The sequence below is a fragment of the Adiantum capillus-veneris genome, chromosome 22, assembly GCF_014529385.1.
Source record: "Adiantum capillus-veneris isolate H3 chromosome 22, ASM1452938v2, whole genome shotgun sequence".
NCBI classification, from domain to species: Eukaryota; Viridiplantae; Streptophyta; class Polypodiopsida; order Polypodiales; family Pteridaceae; genus Adiantum; species Adiantum capillus-veneris.
Window position 1 is genome coordinate 91,862,774 of NC_140952.1, and position 22,764 is coordinate 91,885,537.

A 22,764-nucleotide genomic window follows, 5' to 3' on the forward strand; every position below is an offset into this window, starting at 1 on the left:
CGCATTAACCTTTCTAGATGAGACAAGTGCTCGACCACATTGCACTAGGTCCATCAACATTCCCAAAGCATACTAGGGATCATGTACATTAGAGAAGCACTTACGGTGCTGCATCCAAGGCCATAACTCCCCGTTAAGATATATATACGACAACACTGTTCCCACACATAGCACATTATGTACATGACACTCACTCCCATTGATTTAAAATGCATAGAAATTGAGTTTTAAAGACATTTTCACATTGTATGCGTGCGACGGCATGATAACGTGGCACTTCCGTACGGCTGGACTTGGATTCTGTAGCAATGTTTTACGTTGGCAGCCTTTGGGTGCAAGCTTTTGGAGCAAAGCTTTTGAGTTGTTTGCTTTTGGCCAAAGGCCTTTAAATAAGTGTGAGGCCCTCTCCTCTTGGCAGATTATCTTGGAAGCCTTACAAGAGAGAGGACGCTCGGACATTGTACTCTTGCGAAGTAAAAATAAAGAAATACCGAGAAGGGGTATCAGTCTTTGGGGCCAGTGCATCTGGGGACGGAACTCCGCCGTTCCGTGTCGAATCTTTCTTCTTCTTCTTCTCTCTCTCTCTCTCTCTCTCTCTCTCTCTCTCTCTCTCTCTCTCTCTCTCTCTCTCTCTCTCTCTCTCTCCAAGTTTAGTTCAATTGCTTGGAGTGTCCAAGTCAATTACAACTCTCATCAATTGGCACAGGTCTTTTGGTCTTCTTGTAGGATTGGATGAGGATTGTCAATGGCATGCGTAGGATAATTTTACTTGGCTACCTAGAGGGCGGACTTGTAGATATTTGGGTTTCCATGTGGCATTGATATGTCAATTGAGCAGTAGTTTGCACCTGTACTACAATCTATCAAGAAGAAACTTTGCCATTGGTCATCCTTGCATTTATCTTTGGCTAACAGAGAGGCCTTGTCACAAAATGGTGGCGTGTCATGACGACTATACGGACCCAAACAGATTGTTGACGTGGCAGGCCGTACGGACTGTTGACATGGCAGGCCGTACGGACTGTTGACATGGCAGGCAGTACGGACGCTGACGTGGCAGGCAGTACGGACGGCTGACGTGGACGGATCTCCACTTTTCACGCTGACTGATGACGTGGTTATGTATGGATTTCCAAAAATTGTGCTGATGCTTTTTGTTGGTAGATTTTTGACCAATTGATTTCTGGGACTCTTGCTTTTGAGTTTAAGCTTTTGGGGCTCTGCTTTTTGCAACCCTTGTAAGAATATAAGGACCCTAGGGGTCTCACTTCTTAGAGCATCTGGACGGAGAGTTTGAGAGCTAAGGATCCCTACGGGTGTTGTACTTTGCTCAAGATTTAATATAATAAAGAAATACCGAAAGGGGCGCTAGGTTTGGGGTCAATACCTCTGGGCACGGAACTATGTCGGGCCGTATCGTCTCGAATTGAACTGTGATTTAAAGTTGTGAAGTATTTTCAGTGAATCTCTCTCTGGTGTCGCGACAGATTCTAGACTTGGGGTGCCCAAGTCTGTGACAGTGGTATCAAAGTATGCCTGATTTCTCTTCTCCGATCCTTCTTCTTGCGGCACATATGGATTCCGAAAAGCATCAGACGACTCCATCTGCCACCTCTGAAGCGGGAGGTGGTATAGAAAATTCAAGCGGATTAGCAGAGAACGAGTATGGGCCACCTCGGCCTTCGCAGTATCAACTCATGGAGATGCAACGTCAACAGCAGGTTGATGAGTACGAAAGTAGATGCTTCAGTTTGTCAAGGATCCATAGTATGCCAAATTTTTGACCCGTCACCCGATGGATGAAGTGCATACTCATTGGCAGAAAGCCATTGAGTCACCAATAAAACCGGCAATCAAGAAACCTCTTGTCCCATGGATGTTTACTGAAGATGAACTCGAGGACATTGTCAAAAAACGAGTCAACCAACTATTTGGGTCAAAGGAGAAGCAATTGAAGAAATGTAACAAGGGAATTGAGTTCCCTGGTTACTTGGGACGAACTGGGCAATGCTTCGAAGCATTGCCCAGTTCGTCCTCATCTTCTTCTGACAGCCCGGATAGCTCATCCTTCTCTGACTCGAGTGATGAGGACAGAAAGGGCAAGAAACGATGAGCAGATTATATGTTTTATTAAAAAAGTAAGCACTTTTAGAGAGCCAATTAGTATGATTTTCTCGACAACAAGGGCAAGAAGGCCAAGGAATTCAAAGAGTGTGGATAAGCAGCAAAGTTTGAAACCTTTTTAGGGGGTTGTACTGTGCTCAAGATTTAATACAATAAAGAAATACCGAAAGGGGCGCCAGGTTTCGGGGCCAGTACCTCTGGGCACGGAACTACGCCGAGCCGTGTCATCTCGAATTGAAATGGGATTTAAAGTTGTGAAGTATTTTCAGTGAATCTCTCTCTTGTGTCGCGTGAGATTCTAGACTTTGTGTGCCCAAGTCTGTGACAAGCCTTGTTGTGAATCAGATTCTTCGTGTGACCACTTGATTCACCACATCCTGCATGACTCTTCACTCTAGCATCATGGCGCGTTTGAGGTGCCTTGTACACAACTTTTTGTGGCTCTACTGACACTTGACCATGAGTCCATTGGGACATTGTCATTTTACCCAGAGAGGAGGGAGGATTAGGGATTTTTGATCGAGAGATACAGAGCAAGGCATTTCTTGCCAAGCTCATAGTACGTGGATTCTCTCTAGGGGTAGAGCCTTGGAAACAGTTTCTGTACCATTTTTGGTCACATACCATTCCTCGTTTTGGATCTCTAGATACTGCCGGTGTTTGGCGCTCGACCATCAGATTCATTTTCACCGATGCACCCTTGGATACGTCCATTTATGCGCTGCTTGCTGTGGATTAGGAGGAATTACGTCTTGCTTTGATTCGTCACCCACCTTGTGTCGAGTTGCCGATCCTCTTGAAATGCTGGACTTTTAGAAGTAGCTCCCAAAATCTCTTTGTGTAATCTTCCAAAAATTCATTCTTCCTTTGCCACAAGCGTTCCCACTCCATCTTCACATCCCTTTTGAAATGGATAGGAAGAAATTGGGTCCGCAGCATGCGGGAAAAACTTATCCACGATGTTGGGGCAGCACCATCATATTCCAATCCCGTCCACCAAGTGTGAGCTAGATCGATCAAATGTTAAGCTCAAATTTAATCTTCTCCTTCTCTTTTTACTTCTCACGACCATACAATATTTGAAATTGACGAACAAATTTTAAAAGAAGATCAGGATTTCGTGAACCATCATACACACTAAACTTGATCGTCTTCTCAAGTTGTGAGAGTGACTTGATCGTCTTCTTCTTGTGCCTTCTTCCATGCCTAGATCTCGAAGTAGAGTTGGACGAACTTGTCTCCCAAGATGACGAAGAGGGTAAGAGTATCGACGTCTTTGCCTTTGATGAGATTTTTGTATGAATGGGATGTCTCCTTGTTGCTTGATGATGACCATCTGAAGATTCACCAAATGAATTTGATGAAGAGTCTGTACTTCGGCTTCGATGGCTTCTGTTCTTTGAGATAGAGCGTCCTCTTTTACTTCCTCCATTCTCCTCCTTCACGGTTGGCAGACTACGTGATCGGCTCTCTTTCTTAGGATGGCGTTGCTTTGCTAGACAATCTTCCTTGGCTTCGTTGGGCTTCTCGCCCTTCTCGAGTTTGAGAAGTTGTCCTCGGATGGAGCGGTTCTCTTCTTGCAAACTTTGAAGAGCTTGTAAGATAGCAGTGTTTGTGTCTTCCATTAGTAAACGAGATGCTCAAGTAAATGTGCACACAAGCAACTATAAGCACTAGTAGCGTAGGGGTGAGGATCAAGCCAAAGCTCTGATACCATTGTAAGTGCCCAGTGCAACTAAGAGTTCTTGTTGGTAGTTCAATACTTAAAGAACTTACAAAATATGAATCTCAACACAAGAAAGAGACATGAGACAGAATGAGGGTTGAAGATGGGCACCCCCCCTCCTGAAGGAAATATATTTATGCTCAATCAAAGTATTTTAGGATTGAGCTCAGTTACAATCAACCCGAGAGTGAGTTTAAGACTCACACTCGTAGATCACGCAAGATGTCATGTGCACATGCATAAAAGCAAACTTGAACATAAGTAGACTTCTCAAACATATGTACAAAGAGAAAATTTAGCTGCTACGAATGATAGAGAAGAGATCCAGCGCCTTGGTTGCTTGTAGGGTGAGTAGAAGAGCACGAAATTGAAGATGAAAGCTGAAATTTCAGGATTTACAGGTGTGCTGTCCTAAAAAACAGCAAGCTAGAGGGACAAAGATATGGCTTTTTGAGGATGAGAGAATAGTAGACGTAGAGAGAGAGTAAGCCACTCAGCTGGTACTGCCTCTGTGATGTCCTGACACATGCTCTACACCCCTCTCATACCCCGTAGCTGGATGCTCTGAAGCTCCTCTGACAAACCTAAGAACTGTAACCAATCGCCTAAAGTGCGTGCTAATTCCTCTGCCATGGGACCCTAAGAAACATGAGGCCTACTGCCAACCAAGTGGCCTCTTTGTGTGCTACCGTGGGGTTCCAAACAATGGGCTGTCTGAGGCGCTCCTTCATGCAAGTAGGCTGGTGCTGCTCCAGGCCTCTCCGTAGCTACTCCCACAAGTGAAGCAGGCTCACAAAACGGTCCTCTAGTCTCCTACTCAGGCCAACTCTGCGCATCTTTGTGAAAATCCATTTGGTGGAAGGTCTCCAAGGGCCTCCAGCCTGAGGCACTTTAGCTCTAAGCCGCTGAAGCAAAAACTCCTTTCAGGGCTCCTCCCTTGGAAGTAGTCCTCTGACAACAAACTTCCCAAGAAGGGCTCTACTCTGTTGTGCTGGGTCTATGATCCGCAACCCCCCTTGAGAACAAGGAAGGAGTGATGAACTGCCAAGCCACTTTGGCCTGGGCTATCTGAGTATCGCGCCCTGACCAAAGGAAATTCATGATCAACCTCTCTACATGGCTAATGGAGGAGCTCGAAAAGATCCAACAAGATATAATGTACCACATAGTAGCCAACAACACCTGGTTGGCCACTAGAAGTCTGCCTGCCAAAGAGAGTTGTGCCGAGCTCCAATGTAACAGCTTCCTCCTGATGGACAGGAGGAGGGGAGCAATCTGTTGCTCAGGAGACAATGTCCAAGCCAACCGGACAGCCCAAGTATCGAACTGCAGTCCCTGGGGGGTCCATCTGAAACCCTCACCTGGCAGCCAATCAAGCATAGAAGCACTACCAACCGAGAAAGCCATTGTCTTCCTCCAGTTCAGCAGTGCGCCTGATGCACAACAAAAGGTCTCAAGAGCGTGCCCAGACATGTGTAGGTTGGCCTCCTGGCCCTCCGAGTACAAAGCTAAGTCATCTGCAAACTCAGCATCCAATAGCTCATCTCCCCGAATAGGGAGTGCTAACCCACATAAACCAACCTGCTGTGAAACCAAACATCTGCTCATCGCCTCAACATAGAAAAAAAAGAGGAAGGGGGCAAGAGGGCAGCCCTGTCTGACCGAACATGTGAGCATGAAACGATCTCCTCTACCTTGTGCCAAAAGCACTTTTTTTTTTCCCTGAGAAAAAGATCCTTCTATTAGTTAATGAAACTGCCCATAGGGCTACAACCACCTTTGCTAGAGAGGGCTAAAACAAGCAATGATGGGAAGACTCTCCCAATGAAAAAACATCAAATGTACAAAGAGGCTAAATCAAGATATGGGAGGAGGGAAAAGCCACACAGGTGGTCGGTAGTGCCATCTGAGTACACCTTGGACCATGTTGTAAAAAGGCCCAGGACGCCAGAGTCGAAGGAAAGCCTCTCTGCGCCTCCACATGCGGTCGAAGCTGCCCTGTAGTCTCTCGAGCTGTCCTCTGAGAGTATGGATCAGCTCTAGCCAAAGATCACGAATAGTCTCTGTTGGTGGCACAGGACGAGCCTCAAAGATGCGGAAGCAACGGGCCCGCCAGATGAACCAGAGTGTCAGGCCACTGATGAGCTCCCAACACTCCCCTCTCTCACTGCACCACTCCTGTGGAATAAGCTCTGTGGCAGGCTAGAGTGTAGGTCGCCCCCTTTGCATCACTATCATCCTACTGGTGGAAGATAGCTCAAACTGAAGTGCCGGGCCCGTGAGGGTGGACCAAGTAGCTGCTCCCCAAGTGTACTGTCGAGCCGTGGAAAGAGCAGGCATCAGCCGGAGAACACGAAGCCACAGCTGCTGTGCCAAACGACAGTCCCAAAGACAGTGACACTGACTCTCCACAAGATGGTCACAAGCTGCACATGCGGCCGAGAGACCACTATGCACTAGCCAGCTCCCAACTGCTGTAGCTCTGTGTGCGACCAACCACTGAAACAAGGTGACTCGCCTCAGCTGTTTGGAGTCCCACAACCTCTCCCAAAAGGCTGCCAAGAACTCCGCTGTGAAACCCTCCTCTTGCCAATGAGGTGCTGCAGCGGGGCGAGCCTCTCTCTGTGCTGCCAGTATGTGACGTCCCAATCGAACAGTGTACTGAAAGAAAGGGACACGTGGGTGGTCTGCAGAAGAGAAAGGGTCCCTCCAAAGCCACTCTCCAAGATCCCACTGTACTCGTGCTAGTGGACAACACTCCCAAGCCCACAGTCTCTAGTGACCAGTCTCAAGAGTTGCTGGGTCAGGATCGATGACACAAGTCCTCCCACAGATGCCCACCACTCAGATCCTGTGAAAACAGCACTCTGCCACCTGCGGGGCCTCTACTGCAACTTGCTATAAGCGTCCCTCACCCTGTAACTCGAAAAAAAGAGAGGGAACAGTCTCTGAGCAGGCCCGGACTGAGATGAGAACCTCCAGTCGTGTGAAGGCTCCCATCCACCTGGGTGCTACTTGCTCGAGAGGTGTGATCCACTCAGCTGGAACTGCCTCTGAGATTTCCTTGCAGATGCTCTGCACCCCTCTCATGCCCTGTAGCTGGAAACCCTGCAACTCCTCTGACAAGCCTGAAAACTCTAACCAGTCACCTAAAGAGCGTGCTGGACCCGCTGCCATGGGACCCCAGGAAACATGAGGCCGACTACCAACCAAGTGGCCTCTGTGAGTGCTAACCATGGGGTTCCAAACAAGGGGCTGTCGTAGGTGCTCCTCCGTGCAAGTAGGTTGTCGCTGCTCCAGGCCTCGCCGCAAAGGCTCCCAAGATCGAAGCAAACTCACAGCAAAGCAGTCCTCTAGTCTCTTGCTCAAACCAACTCTGTGCATCTCTGTGAAGATCCATCTGGTCAAAGGTCGCCAGGGGCCTCCAGCCTGAGGCACCCTAGCACGAAGCCGCTGTAGCAAGAACTCCTTCCAGGCTCTGACTATGAACTTCCCAAGAAGGGCTCTGCTCTGATGTGCTGGGTCAATGATCCCAAGCCTTCCGTGTGAACAAGTAAGAGTGATGACCTGCCAAGCCACTTTGGCTCGGGCTATCTGAGTGTCACGTCCTGACCAAAGGAAGTTCCTGATCAGCCTCTCTACCTGGCTGATACAAGAACTCGAGAAGATCCAGCAAGAAGTGATGTATCACATAGTCGCCAACAACACTTGGTTGGCCACTACTACTCTGTCAGCCAAAGAAAGTCGTGCTGAGCTCCAGTGTAGCAACTTCCTCCTGATAGACAGGAGGAGGGGAGCAATCTGCTGCTCGAGAGACAAGTCCAGACCAATGTGACAGCCCAAGTACCGAACTGCACTCCCTGGGGGAATCCACCTGAAACCCTCACCTGGCATCCAATTGGGCACATGAGCACTACCAACCGAGAAAGCCACTGTCTTTCTCCAGTTGATCAGTGCACCAGATGCACAACATAAGGTCTCAAGAGACTGCTCACACACCTGTGAAGGTTGGCCTCCTGGCCATCCAAGTACAAGGCTGAGTCGTCGGCAAACTCAGCGTCGAGTAGCTCATCTCCCTGAATAGGAAGTGCTAAGCCCCGCAAACCAACCTGCTGCGACACCAAAAACCTACTCATCGCCTCAGCATAGAACAGAAAGAGGAAGGGGGCAAGAGGGCAGCCGTGTCTGACCAAACGTGTGAGCATGAAACGATCGCCTCTACCTCCTGAAAAAAGTACCTGACTGTGTGATCGTCTGTACAAAGCTGACACCCCTCTGATCCAAGCATCTGAGAAACCCATCCTGCGTAGAGTGCCCTCCAGAAAGTCCTAGTCAACTCTGTCATAGGCCTTCTCAAAAGCGAGAAGAAGAATCACCAGATCCTCACCACAGAGCCTCGCTAGGGCAGAAGCCTCCCAAAAGTAAAGATGTTGTCAAGGATACTACGCTCCTTGACAAAACCAGTCTGGATCCCATGTATAAGGCTCTCTAGAAGTGGCTGGATCCTCAAACTCAGAGCCTTGGCAAGAATTTTGTAGGCTGAGTTGAGGATGGTGATGGGGCGCCACTGTCGAATCTCATCCAAGGAGCCACCCTCCTTGGGAATGAGGTAGATCAGACCCTCACTCATGCTGTCAGGCATCTCTCCTGTGTGCAAGATGTACTGGAAAGCACTACAGAGATCAGGGCCAAGCAAGTCCCAATACTCCAAGAAGAAATTGGGAGTCAAGTCATCCTCACTTGGACAGCTACCATGGGGGAGTGCACTAAGAGCCGTGTGTAACTCATCAAGCTGAAGTGGAAGCTCAAGTCTCTGACACATCTCCTCAGTCACAAGGCAAGGCATCTGTGCCCGAGCCCTGCATGCATCCTGACGCTCTGATTGAGGCTCTGCAGATAGTAACTCTCGGTAAAAGTCAGTAGCAACTGCACGCATGTCCTCTGGCTCAGAAGCAACTGACCCACCGGGCCTCCTCAACTGGCTGAACTTGGCATGCGTATGCCGAGGTCTCACTGCCTCGAAGAAAGCACGAGTCACTCTGTCACCCACCTGCGTCCAGTGAGATGCTTGTCGATGAAAAGCAAACTCATGGCGCCGCTCCTCTGTGCTAACAAGCTCCTGGCAAGCCTGCTGTAACTGCTCCTCCAACCAAGGACTGTCTGGATGCTGCTCCTGCATCCTCTGCAAGGAAGCAACGCCCCGTCTGAGACACTGCTCCTCCTCTCTCATTGCAGTCGGGCGAGTCAAGGACTCCTGGAGAAAGAAACGACTAAGCTGAGCTAGTCCTGAGGCCACTCTGTCAGCAGGAGAATCCTGTATGTCCAAGCTCTTTGTCTAGAGAGCCTCCACTTGCTCTCTGTCCATAGAGCCTCCACTCGCTCTCTGAGTGCAGAGTCCAGCAAGACCCTCTCAAGGATGCGTAGCATCGTGCTCCCCCGCCTCTGCCTATCTGTCACTGTGAGGGATCATCGGTGCATGGTCCGAGAAGGAAGTCCCTGCGAGGATGCCAACTGTCTCACCCAAGTCAAAGAAATAGTCACTAGTGTAGAAGCGATCTATCCGCGATGATTCAGTCCTCCCACTCTGCGGTTCGAACGAGAGAAGGCCAGGCTGTCTGGGGGCCTCACAAAGCTAGAGTGCTGCCACACATCCGAGACCCTTAGTCATACAAAACCTCTCCCAAGCTGCCAGCTCAACTCCCTGCACAGTAGCATGGCTACCACCAATGCTGTCAGAAGGGTCCTCCAACATGTTGAAGTCACCCCCAATGCACCACTGCTTTGCTTGCAGCAGAGACTCAACAATCTCTGACCAAAACTTTGCTCGTGCACTCGCCACATTGGGCGCATATATGTTTAGGGAGCCCACAAGGCAACCCTGAACTTGCATAGTGATCCAGTGAACCCTGCCTGGCACAATAATCCCTCTGCCCACAATGGCCTGCTGTAGAGACTCCGCAATAGTCATACATACCCCACCCTGGATCTCTCCAGGTCCAAAAGCAGCTGACCAAATAGTCTCATAGCGACCACGCAAATTCTGACCACAACGCCGAATGCGGCTGTCACTAAGATGAAGCTCCCGCAGCATAAGAATGTCAATCTCACCACCCACAAGGCATCTCTGCAGATCCTGACGTAGCCGACCCCTCTGTCGCTGAAACTGGGGCCCTCCTAATCCCTGCACATTCCATGAGATGATCCTCACGGAGTCAGTGAGAGAAAACAGATGCTGCAACAGCAACCAACCTCGCTATCTTTGAGGCCGCGGTTTGGATGGGGAGTAATCCGCATCCGAACGACCTCTAGACAAGCGCGCAAGAAGTGACTGTCCCGCCCAGGCCCAAGCCGAGCATGCAGCCCGAAGGGATACATCCTCTGTCCAAGAATCCTCATGCACAAAATCATAACACGGAGGGCACTGAGTGTCAGCAAACAAGTGCACCACAATGTGCTTGCAACCCGCTGCATTTGGAGGTGTCACACTGAACTTGGCAAGAGGCCAAAGTGTCTGCACCAGATCTGTCTCACTGCTAAGTCCCCTGTGTGATGCGAGAACTCAATAGCTTGGGTCTGAAGCCAGTCCAGGACTGTGTGTTGAGTCCACTCCGTGGTATCCCTACCACACAACGGAAAGGAGAAACCCACCGCTATGTCCAGGGCCTCACTGCCTCTAGCTGCAACAAAGAGGACGTGGACTCGAAAGCTGGCCTCCTCCAAGTCAAGAGAGGAATCACCCAAAAACCGAGTGAAGCTGTAATCGAAGAAATCCCAACATCTACGAATGTCGAAGCTGGTCAGACCTCTGGGGATCGCTGCAAAGGGAGAAGTGAGCACCAAAAAAGGCGGCCTCAAGTGGGGCTGTCCCTCACGAGCCACACAGCTCGAAGCGAAAGCACTACCAAGAGAACGCCTCGTGGCAAAAGCGTGGCCAGTACCCTATGTCTGAGGAGGAGTGGCGGAGGGGTCCGAAGAGGAGGCTGTGGGGCCCATCGAGGAGAGGGGAGGGGCGGGGGGCGAAGGTGGAGGTGGGGGGGGGAGGAGACGGGGGAGGCGGCGCGGCAGTGGGGGTTGAGGGAGGAGGAGGCGGTGGTGGAGGAACAGAAGTGGACGGGGCCTCCTCAAGTAGGCCCTGCTGAAGGGGATCGAAACGGTTCCCAGTCGGAACCCATTGCTGCAGCAAGTCGGTCACCAGGAGGAGCAGTGGGGTGGGCTCTACCTTGATGGCGGCGGCCAGGCACCTGCTGCCAACCATCAGCTGGCTAGTCACTGGTCTCTGTCGAAGTACCAGCCTGTGTATCCTGTGTACCTGGCTGCTTGGCATGCTCAGGCATGGGCGGCTGCGCATGCACTGTGGGTCGAGGTCTTCTGCGAGGACAGGCCTTTGCCATATGGCCCATATGTCTGCAAATGAAACATTGGTTCGGGAGACCCAAATACTCCACACTCTGTTTGATCCATCCCCCACTCATCCTAGGCAGCACTACCACCTTGGGGAGGTAGTGTGTGTCACAAACAAGAACCCGCACAGTAGGTAGACCTGCGGCCTTGGCCACACTGAAGCTGCTATGGGTGGAGACTCCAAAACTGTCCCAATCATGGAACCAATCGTGCGTAGGAGGGGATGGTACTCTCGTCTCAGGCCTGGGAAGCAAACCGAATCGGGAAGTCTGCCTCCTCCTCGAGCACATCTGTAGTAGGGTCAAAACCGTGATGCCAACGTCGGAAGTAAGCTTGAGTTGCTCTGATGCCGAGCGGGCTCATCGAAATCACCTTGGTTGCCGTATCTGCAGGTTCGAACTCGACCTGGTAGTACTCTCTCCCGAGGATCTGTACATTTGTGATCTTGCCCACATCGGAGAGAAGACGGGCCTGCAGTAAATCCCGAACTTCGCCCCGACTGGGCCGAGTGTCAATGATTTTACAAATAACCGAAGTGGCTTGCAAGCGCTCCACTTCGGCCATCAAGCTCGCTTGCTCTTCAGGCGAAAGAGCAAGTCGAAGGGTCGGCTCCGCGGTGTCGGGCGAGGGGGCTTGTGTGGAGTCCCTCTGAGGTGGAGCAGAGGCCGCCATTCTGTGTGTGCTGCTGAAGGGATAGGGTCGTTGATGTCGAGGTGAATGCCAGCAAACTGAAAAAACAGCCTACAGGCAGGAGAAGGCGAGAAAAGAGGGAAATAGGGGGGCTGGCTGTACCAGCGCTGCAGCGCGCAGGAGGGCTGGACAACGGCGGGCAGGGCAGCGGACAGGGGAATGCGCAGCGCGAGGGAGGAAGGGGGGGGCGGGAGCGATGGCGAGGGAGTTGCACGCGCAGGCAGGGGGAGGGGGGGGGCGTGAGCAGCAGCGAGCTCGCTGAGTCAGTTCCTCGTGCCAGAAGCACTTGACTGTGTGCACGTCTGTAAAGAGCTGACACACCTCTAATCCAGGCATCTGAGAAGCCTATCTTGCGACTAGTGCCCTCCAAAAAGTCCCAGTCAACTCTATCGTAAGCCTTCACAAAATCGAGAAGAAGTAACACCAGATCATCACCACGGAGGCGCGCGAGAGTAGATGCCTCCCAAAAAGTAAAGATGTTGTCAAGGACACTGCGCCCCTTGACAAAACCTGTCTGGGTCCCATGTGTAATGCTCTCTAGAAGTGGTTGAATCCTCAAACTCAGAGCCTTGGCAAGAATTTTGTAGGCTGAGTTAAGGATGGTGATGGGCCACCACTGCTGAATCTCATCCAAGGAGTGACCCTCCTTGGAAATGAGGTAAATCAAGCCCTCACTCATGCTGTCAGGCATCTCTCATGTGTGTAAGATGTACTGATAAGCGTTGCAGAGGTCTAAGCCAAGCAAGTCCCTGTACTCTTAAGAAAAATCTGGGAGTCAAACCATCCTTACCTAGACAGCTACCACGGGGGAGTGCTCTGAGGGCCACGTGGAGCTTCTCTAGTTGAAGAGGGCAGCGCAAGCCTCTGGCGCATCTCCTCGGTCATAAGACAAGGCATCTGTGCTCAAACCTGCTCTCTGCATGAATCTTGATTCTCTGACTGAGGCTCTGTTGACAATAGGTCACAGTAAAAGTTAGTAGCAACTGCACGCATGTCCTCTGGCTCTGAAGCAACTTACCCGTCAGGCCTCCTCAACTGGCTGACAGTGGCGTGCACATGCCAGGGTCCCACTGTCTCAAAGAACGCCCTCGTCACTCTGTTACCCATATGGGTCCAATGAGATGCATGTCGATGGAAAGCAAACTCATGACGCCTCTCCTCTGTGCTGGCAAGCTCGTGGCGAGGTTGTTGCAACTGCTCCTCCAACCAGGGACTGTCTGGGTGCTGCTCCTGCATCCTCTGCAAGGAAGCAATGCCCCGTCGAAGACACTGCTCTTCCTCTCTCGTTGCAGCCAGGCGGGCCGTAGACTCCTTAAGAAAGAACCGACTAAGCTGAGCAAGTCCGGAGGCCACTCTGTCAGCAGAAGAGTCGTGCATGTCCAAGCCCTCTATCCAAAGAGCCACCACTCACTCTCTGAGCTCAGAGTCCAACAAGATCCTCTCAGGGATGCGTAGCATCGTGCTCCCCCTCCTCTGTCTATCTGTCACTGTGAGGATCATTGGTGCATGGTCCGAAAAGGATGTCCTAGCCAAGATGCAAACTGACCCACCCAAGTCACAAATGCGGTCACTAGCGTAGAAGCGGTCTATCCTAGATAGATTCACTCCTCCAACTCTACGATCAGAACGAGAGAAAACCTGTCAAGGGGTCTCACAAAACCTGAGTGCTGCCAAACATCAGACTCCCTCATAGTCATATATAGCCGCTCCCAAGCTGCCAGCTCAGCCCCGTGCACCCTGACATGACCACCTCCAATCTGATCAGAGGGGTCCCTCCAACATGTTGAAGTCCCCCCCAATACACCACTGCTCTACATGAGGCAAAGACTCCACAACCTGAGACGAGAACTCTGCCTGTGCACTTGCCACATTGGGCACATAGATGTTCAAGAATCCCATGAGGCAACCCTGAACCTGCATAGGAATCCACTGAGCTGTGCCTGGTACAATAATACCTCTGTCCACAATGGCCTGCTGCAAAGAATCCGCAATAGTCATACATACCCCTCCGTGAATGCCTCCTGGGCCAAATGCAGCTGACCAAAATCTGACCATGCAAAATCTGACCACACCGTCTAATGCGGCTTTGACACAAGTGATGCTCCTGTAACATAAGAATATCAATCTCACCCTCCACAAGGCATCGCTGAAGCTCCTGATGTAGCCGACCCCTCTGACGCTGAAACCGGGGCCCTCCTAATTCTTGCACATTCCATGAGATGATCCAAATGGAGTTAGTGAGAGAAAACAGATGCTGCAACATCAGCCAACCTTGCTAACAATCTTTGAGGCCGGTTTAAATAGGGAGTAATCTGCATCCGAACGGCCTCTAGACAAGCATGTATGGAGTGATTGTCTCACCTAGGCCCAAGCTGAGTGTGCAGCCCGTAGGGCTACATCCTTTGTCTAAGAATCCTCATGTACAAATACATAACAAGGAGGGCTCTGAGTGTCAGTAAACAGATGCACCACAATGTGCCTGCAACCCATTGCATCCGGTGGCGTCATATTGAACTTGGCCCTTCCACTCAAAACTCAAAGAGCTTCAACAAAAATTAAAAGGACCCTAAGCTTCAAAGAGATCAAGGCTCTCCTCATCGATCGAAAGGAGGGACTCCAAGCACTTCACAAGGCCTCAATTTTCTTGAACATCCAAAGAAAAATCTCTCTCTCTCTCTCTCTCTCTCTCTCTCTCTCTCTCTCTCTCTCTCTCTCTCTTTCTTTCAATTTATCCTAAATTTTTTCAACCAAGCACAAGAATTCTTGCAATGTATGTCATTACATCCATCATTAAAGAGAATAATGTCATTGTGCTATTGTGCGGAGATCAGACACTGGCCTTGGAGAGTCCCCGAGTGCAAAGACCGCTCCAAGGCACCATGGGGAACTTTCAAAATTCACTTCGAGGGGAGGGAAAATAGGCAACAACATCACTGGCATCCACACCAACAGTTCTTTTGCTTCAGTATTTTTGCATTGCACTTGTTTTTTCAATAAAGCCCAAGACAAAGCTATGGCGACATCGACATCATTGGCACCCACAAGGTGCAGCTAGAAGACAAAGACCATGAAGCAGTTGAAGACGCATTGAAGAAGACGAAGGTGCTCTTGGATTAGAGCGAAGCAGACATTTTTCAGGATTTTGCTCTTGGATTAGAGCGTTGTTTTTTTGCTCCTAGATTGAAGTGTGGCTCTTGGATTGGGGATGTATGTTGTCTGTGCTCCTCGATTGGAGATGTTCTTTTTGCTCTTGGATTGGAGCGTATTAGAGATGTCAGTTTGTTCCTAGTCCAAACCTCAAGGGGAGGATTGTAAAGTGTGAGCTTTGTCCCAGAGTACTAGAGTATGAGTCAAGGAGGGAAAAGGTGGAATTATCCCACATGTAGTGGTGCAAGGTTGTAGAGCTACTTAAAGCTATTTCATGAATAACAAACCCATTTTATTGTGTATTACACCTCTCTTGTTTATGGTGAGCTTTTGATGGCTTAGCAACAGCTCAAGATTGTGTTTATGAGTCCAAGTTAATTGATCTTGGAACCTAATTTTCTTGAGTGATAATCTAGCTAACACACACTTGTGTGCACAATGTTTCTCTTTCATCCACCCTAGCTAGCACGATCCCATTCCCATCAGCACCATCGTTCGTCATTTCAAAGGAGCTTGAGTAGAAGATAGGTGATCGTTTTGAGGTTCTCTCTTAAAGAGGGGTTGTTGGCCGCTTGGTCGGATGTTCCTATGCTGGTGTCAACGTCCGAGAGTGGCTCAAGTGCACGCTAGTTGGTTTGGACGAAGGCACAATGAAGGACATCATCTTGCTCGGAAGAGGTACTTTCATTGCTATTTTCATCGCAAGAGCTTTCCTTTAGGGTCCTCAGCCGCACTCCTCTCAGCTTCAAAGACAGATCTGCTTTTTCAGCATCTGTGAAACGAGGATCTGCTTTTTAGGACGAAGGTTAGGTCCCAAAGTATCGTGTAAAATTAGCCTTTCTAGAGTTGCTTGCACAATTTTGGTTGCCAAACAAGTTGAGGCAGATGGGTTCTATCTCTGACATACCCTTCATTACGACATACCATTCATTACAGATACAAAGGTGTGCCATCTATAAAAGTGGTTACGACCCCTTCCACAGTCTTTCCAGATACCATCACTTTTGGGTGGAAAGGGGTGCGTAGAGGATAGTGGTTACAGGAAGACTGAACCATTGCCTTAATTGTCATGAGATGGAGCATCGAGTGAGGGATTGCCCTAGAGGGCTACAACAGAGACAGGATGGTCACAGGTGGCGACAACCCTCACAGCCACCATAGACCCAACAGAGTTCTGCACAACAGCAAGGCCCTGCACAATAGCATGATAGAGATCAGAGAGTTCAGCGTCAGCAACAACACAATGTTGATCAGACACATAGACAGAGATAGGTAGGTAGTCAAGTACAAGCATAGCCTATCCTTGTTTACAAACTGGTAGTGAGATAAATAAGGATCGTGAGGAGGGTCCAACGTAGCTAGGTAGAGGAATAGGGCATGAGGACCAACAGGTCGTGGCAGTTCTGGAGTAGCCTGAGTTGCCCTAGGATAGCGCAGTTCAACAGACTTTGGATCTCTTGGGAGATTCAATTGCAGGTGCCTCTTATAGTAGGCACTCTTGAGGGGGAGCAAGAAGAGTGATTCTTCTTAGTTTGCCAAGGAGTTTGACCATTTAACAGGTTTTGCATCACCAGCATATGTCCTGTTATCTGAGATCTTGCTGGCACAGTTCTTCATGAAGATTTCCATATCTCTTTGAGGAGTGGGCCGCTATGTTTCAACATGGTTTTCCTGCAGTTTTTAGGAACACGTGGATGAGGGAGGCTGTTTATGATCCCATATAGGAGCAAAGAATCGTTGAGGCCAACTACTTCATGGATATCAGACAGTTTGCAGATTTGTTTGAGAGTGAGTTTAATGAGGCCTTGGGGAAGTTGGCTTGGTCAAAGCGATGTGCATCTTGGTACCTTCCCTTGGCTTTTGAGGTGGACGACAACTGGGTCCCACCTGCCTCTCTTACAGTATGGTTGTGCCATAGATCTGCATTTTTTTGTGGGGTATATGTTAGAGTGGATGCAAATGATTTTGGAGGCACGGCCTAGGGGTTTCCCGGTTCCTTGGCTTGTGTGTGCTAGGAAGTTTTATAGTGGATGCTTTATATCAGTTAGATACACAGCATTGGTCTTTGTGGTTTTTGCTAGGTCGCCTTAGGTGGACAGAGCTGTGGGCAGATTTGTGTAGACTTGATCACAATTTAGATAGCTACAGTTCACCACCTGATTAGAGTATCTTTATCCCTAGATATATCCTGTGGCTTGTTTTGGGATGTTTCATTGTGTATCTTTCAAGGTTTCCCATATTTCTTGTATATGGGCCTATGGTCGATTTTATGTAATGCAAAGGGTCAAAGCTTTCAATACGATATATATATATATATAAGAGAGAGAGAGAGTTAGTTGCTCACACTCTGAACATTCATTAATGCTTTTCTACTTGGCTCCAGTTTAGATCTAAAGTGTCCTTCGCTGCTCAGTATGTAGTTCTCTGGGCTCAATGATATATGGGGAATTTTATGTGGAGTTTTTGTGGAGTTGCAGTCTTCCCTTATTAAATGATGAATGCCATTTTGTAGGCAAAGAAAAAAGCAGAGGCTATTGAGCGAGAGAAGCGCGCTTTAGCTGCAGAAAGGAGGATAATGGCGTTGTCACTAAACTCAGCAAACTCCAACGGCAGCACTAGCTCATCAACCAAGCAAGATGGTCCTTGCTGCTCCTACTGTGGGGTGTCACTAGCAGGAATGACACCTTTTTATCGACTTTCCTTTCAATATTGCACTACTGTGTGTGTGCATGCTCATAGGCTAGCTTTAGCGTGTGAGTAGCTGCACAATTGAGGGTGCCAGGGACAAAAGTGTGTGGCAAGATGTTGAAGGTTTTGGGCTTAATTAAGAGAGTCGAAGGTATTGTTATCCTGCTTATATTCAAGTTCCAATAATTGGTAGAGAGACAGACTCGGCATTTGTAGTTGATTTTGCGGTCATAACAGGAAATCGGAAACAAGCTTGAAGAAGCTAAACATTTTGTGTGAAAGGTTTAGACACAAGGTCATATGTATGTAAATGCCATTTTAGATTCAGTTATGAGCCCAACCATGTACAAAGATTGGCGTCTCTGGTCCGACGAGTCTGTCCTAAATGTAACCTGGGAGAGTAGAAACATTGGAATTTGGTACATGTTCCTTGCCCTTATATGCTCCCAATGTCACTCTGATTTGCAATGAACATGCTTTTCCATCCCATTACTTACACAACAAACAAGTGCAAAAGATAGCCCTAGTTTCATTACCAAGAAAACTCAAAGCAATGGACGCTTATGCAGATGAGAAACAAAAAAAACGTATGGCAGCTGCCGCTAACAAAAATAAATTAGTTAAGACTCTTCATGCCTGACAAGTGAGTTAATTTACAAAGTTTTGTGATTAAGGATATGCCTCAACTAGTCATATGCTTGGTTAGCCTTATCGCGGAAAGCTCGTGATTTTTACGTACTTTTTAAGATATAGTAGGCGATAATTTGTTAGAAACATGACATATATTGAGATAGACATGAAAGAGTTTAAGAAACACGAGCAGTAGATAGCTTGTTGCGTGTGAGTGTGTGTGTGCGTCTGTGCCAAGGCCATATGCAGGAAGTAACTTGATTGTTCACAGAGAGAGAGAGAGAGAGAGAGAGAGAGAGAGAGAGAGAGAGAGAGAGAGAATACTGCTGAACAATCTATGATGCCACCCTGGCCAAGCACTTGAAAACAACATCCAAGTCTTTATATCTGCATATACATGCCACATTGCCATAGTGAAGTCTTGCATACTTGTCTGTGGTATAGGAAAGGCATGAAGGAAACTTTAATAATACATTTTCATGCGATTGAGCGTTTTCTCTATCCATAGCATTTATATGATTTTGGAGTGGAATGGGGATGCAGTCCTAGTTTCCATCACAGATAAACCGGCAGGTGCAAGGCAAATTGGCTATTCTTGAAAACTTGCTTTGCCTATTTTTGAATTGCTTCCTTTGTACCAAAAAACCCAAATTTTGTAGACATGGTGTTGAGAAGCTCAAGGTTGTCTAGCTAAAGAACGTTGGTAGGTTCTCTTTGCCATGACTTTTGATTGTGTGAAGGCTAGTTTTGCTTGATTTAATATCAAGTACATAGTCACCAACTTTGAGAGGTTGATGTGCTACTACACTAGCTAAGTTTTCCTTAACAAATTGCTTTTGGCATGGTTATAGTAGGTTTACATTAGAGTTTTCCTTTAACTATACTCATTGTATAATTTCAAAGTTCACGCACTAGTATATATAACTCTTAAGAGAAGTTTTCTACCCCTTCCAACTCTAAGGAGAAGAAATTGAATAAATGGGATTATTAGCCTACGGACCTATGGTCAATTTTATGTAATGCAAACGTTCAAAGCCTTTAAGTAAATATTAGCCTTCAACTCTAAGGAGAAAATAATTGAACAAATGGGATTAGTTCTTGCTCAAATCATAACCTTGAAAATTACGGTCAAGAAAAATCAAAACATAGATATCTCATTTGCAACTAGGAAATGTGTACTAGTGCACAAACCTATAAAATTGAGCCTTATAGCTAGCACACCGATCCCATCACTCTCTTCCATACCAGTCAATAATTTTCTTTGCAAATTGGCAACATACTCCATCTTGGAAACACCAAAAAGATATTGCAGCTTCCTACAAAACTTACTATATGCCTCTCTCTCATTTTCCATGATGTACATCTGAAGGATTTCCCATGGTGGTGATTAGGCTCTTTTTCCATGCTAGTGTTCCCAAGCATAAGATTCTTTTGATTTAGGCTATGCAATTGTGCTTTGCCTACTTACGCTTGTTTTAAGAATCGCTTGGAAAATATCACTCAAGGTCTAGAAATCCCCTCTTGTAGATATCCTTTCTACATTGTACAAAGACGACAAGAGGCTTCCTACATATGATCAATGCTACAAAATAAGCTCAAGAACATCCAAGTTTGTGCTTTGCATTTAAAAGGATGAATTGGTAGTAGAAATATCCTATCAAGGAGACTTAAAGGTAGGCCTAACTTTTTTAACCATGCCCAACCTTCTCTTTGATTATTTGAGTTGCACATGGTGGGAATATCATGAGCTACATAAAAACAAGGTCCACTCTTTACTTGTGGTTTAGTTATAATAGGTAGGTGGGCAAAAGGGAAAATGAATTCCACTTTAGGTTTTGGAATTTGAAACATCTACATTCAATTTGGATATTCACTTGCCCAATGGTCAAATTGAAACACCTACTAGTAACTAAGCATTAGACCCTCGCTACCTTGCTATCTTGCACATTCATTTTCTTATCATCTTTGTAGAAGAGGTTCAAGGAGCACACTTCATCCTGAATCGGCACAAGGTGACATCACATTTATGGTTATGTGGATTTGTGCAATGGTTAGTGTCTAATGATTGGTTTGATTTCCTTTTTCACTTTGGGAAAAAGATGGAGCAGCCAAAAGTGAAAGTGCAAGAGTGGTGGAATGCTCTGCTTGGTTGTATCACTTTCCATGTAAATGTTATGGCAATTTTTGCTAATGTGTTAATCAAACAAAAGGGGCGTTCAGAGTTGAACATGTCAACTACGTCCATACTTTTTGCTAGTTTCTATATATTATTTTTGTTAATGCATGTAGTCCCTTCAAGCTATGCAATTTGTGTCAAGTTGTGCTAGGGTGCAGGAAAAAGAGGAGGGAGGGGGGGGGGGGGGGGGGGGGGGGCAACAATCTTTTCCTTAAGGAGTGCTGCGTAGAGCACAAGGAAAGGGAGCTACGTGAGCTCTTCTTGCATGTTCCCAACCTTGAAAAAGACTATCAATATGCACGAGTGTTGTGCCACATCCACGATTACATCCACACGTACCTACTCAAGTACACAATCCCTCTCCCCAAACTACGTTGGCTATTGGATGCCATGCGACGTACTCCTCCACATTCACAAGGGCAATCACCCATTTGGGCAGTGGTTCAATCATTTCCTAGGCATGTCCACTACGTCACCCTTGACGCAATGGAGGTGGTGGCAATTCATTGGGGTAAGATGAAAACACAAGAGTTTCTCACCTAGTTATGCTTCTCTTCATAGTTTTCAATGATAAGTCCCCTACCAGAGACATAGAGCTACCCCACCTGTAGGTGGAAGGGGGACTAAAAGATGCCCAGGATGCACGGCTAGGCAAGCGTGATAGGCATGCCGAATAAGCCCAACTGATTGAGTTTCCAATGGGCATAGAGAGTGCACTAGTGCCATATGATGCTCCTCAGATAAGTGGTATTGTGGATGTGGTACAAGAGGCTACTAGCAAAGCAATCCCAGAGGTGAAGATTGCTATCTTTGCTAATTTTATCATTGATTATGAAGAGTTCATGCTCATGCATGACATTGAGAAGGCTTGCTTGCGGTGAATGGATGAGTGCTTAAGCCTCTTGGCTAAGCGGGGAGTTCCATTCAGACACATCACCTGATCTTGTGGAGGAGCAACTCCTTCCACTAGGGGAATTTTTTTGGAGATGGTCGTGATTTCCAATGCAACAGTCGCATGTTTGGAGCAAGAGGATGACCCTTGAGGAGGAGTTTCAAGAGTCTAATTGGCACGTGGTGGGGCAACAACCAATTCTCAATGATCCAACTCCTTTACTTGATCTGCCCACCACTTTTGATGAGGGAAAATCCCCCATTGATCTGGTCCCTACTAACAACGATGTCAATGATAAGGATCATGCCCAAGAGGTAAACCCACTACTCACATTTCATTATGTAAGATCGTTTCAATACGTCTTTTATGAAATTTTCTTGTTTGGACTTGGACGATTTTGCACTATGAGGTGGTGGTAATTGCCAAGCTTTTGATCCTCAGTCTGTGCTTGTGCACTACCGGTTTGTGATGTGTTCAAAGTGCACAAGGAGTACAAAGAGGACGGTCACTTTTACCTACTAGCTCTCAAAGCCATGTCAAAGCTTTTGTGTTTGCCCACTATAGACAATGTTTCCTACATAATTTTTGTGAAGAAATCCTTTGTCATATCCACATTCAATATTGGTTTTAGGGGTTAGGTGCTTTCATGCATTGCAATGCACCAAGCCATGGGTAGTGTTAACCCAATAGAAATGACACAAAGTGTCATGACAAGTGAAGTACCCTAGTCTTCCAAGCAAAAGAAAATTATTGTAAAGCATCTCCTTAAGGGGAGGAAGTAAAGTACAATTAGATTTTCTTCAATGATAATGCGATGATTATGTTTCATGCCTATGTGTCCAATTGTTGTTCACAATTTCCTCTCTATTGTTCAGTTTTATTATTGTCAATGCAATCGGATTGGATGGTAACCACTTGCCAAGGCATGCCAAGATTGAAGGGTAAAACCGGTTTCTTTGGCCATATATTTGTTTTATGCTCTAAGGGATGCGTAGTAATAGGCAAGGTGTCAAAATCACAAAACCACACCATTACCAAACCATGAGCACATGTTGTGCTCTAAGGGATGCATCAAGAAACTAAAAACATTATCAACACTCAACATAAATGTGACTTGGAGATTATGGAGATTAACGAACAAAAAAATTTGCACATAGAATCAATAACAACACAACAACAAATTCTACAATTGGCCCATTAGTTTTTACTCCAACCCATTTGGACTTTAATACTTTTATTTACAAGAGTTACAAACAAATTGGTTTTGGATTACAAAATCAAAATGTACTA

At 47.4% G+C, this 22,764-nt stretch overlaps 1 protein-coding gene across 1 annotated transcript in view; it reads left to right on the forward strand.

The window, feature by feature from the left end:
- LOC147429792 (zinc finger protein-like protein) overlaps positions 1 to 18,413 on the forward strand; it is a 141,997-nt gene extending 123,584 nt beyond the window's left edge. The window contains exon 7 of the mRNA XM_086496024.1: positions 17,601 to 18,413. Coding sequence (XP_086352150.1) covers positions 17,601 to 17,849 — 249 coding nt within the window. The 3' untranslated portion in view covers positions 17,850 to 18,413. The remainder of the gene's footprint in view (positions 1 to 17,600) is intronic.
- The last annotated feature ends 4,351 nt before the right edge of the window (positions 18,414 to 22,764 follow it).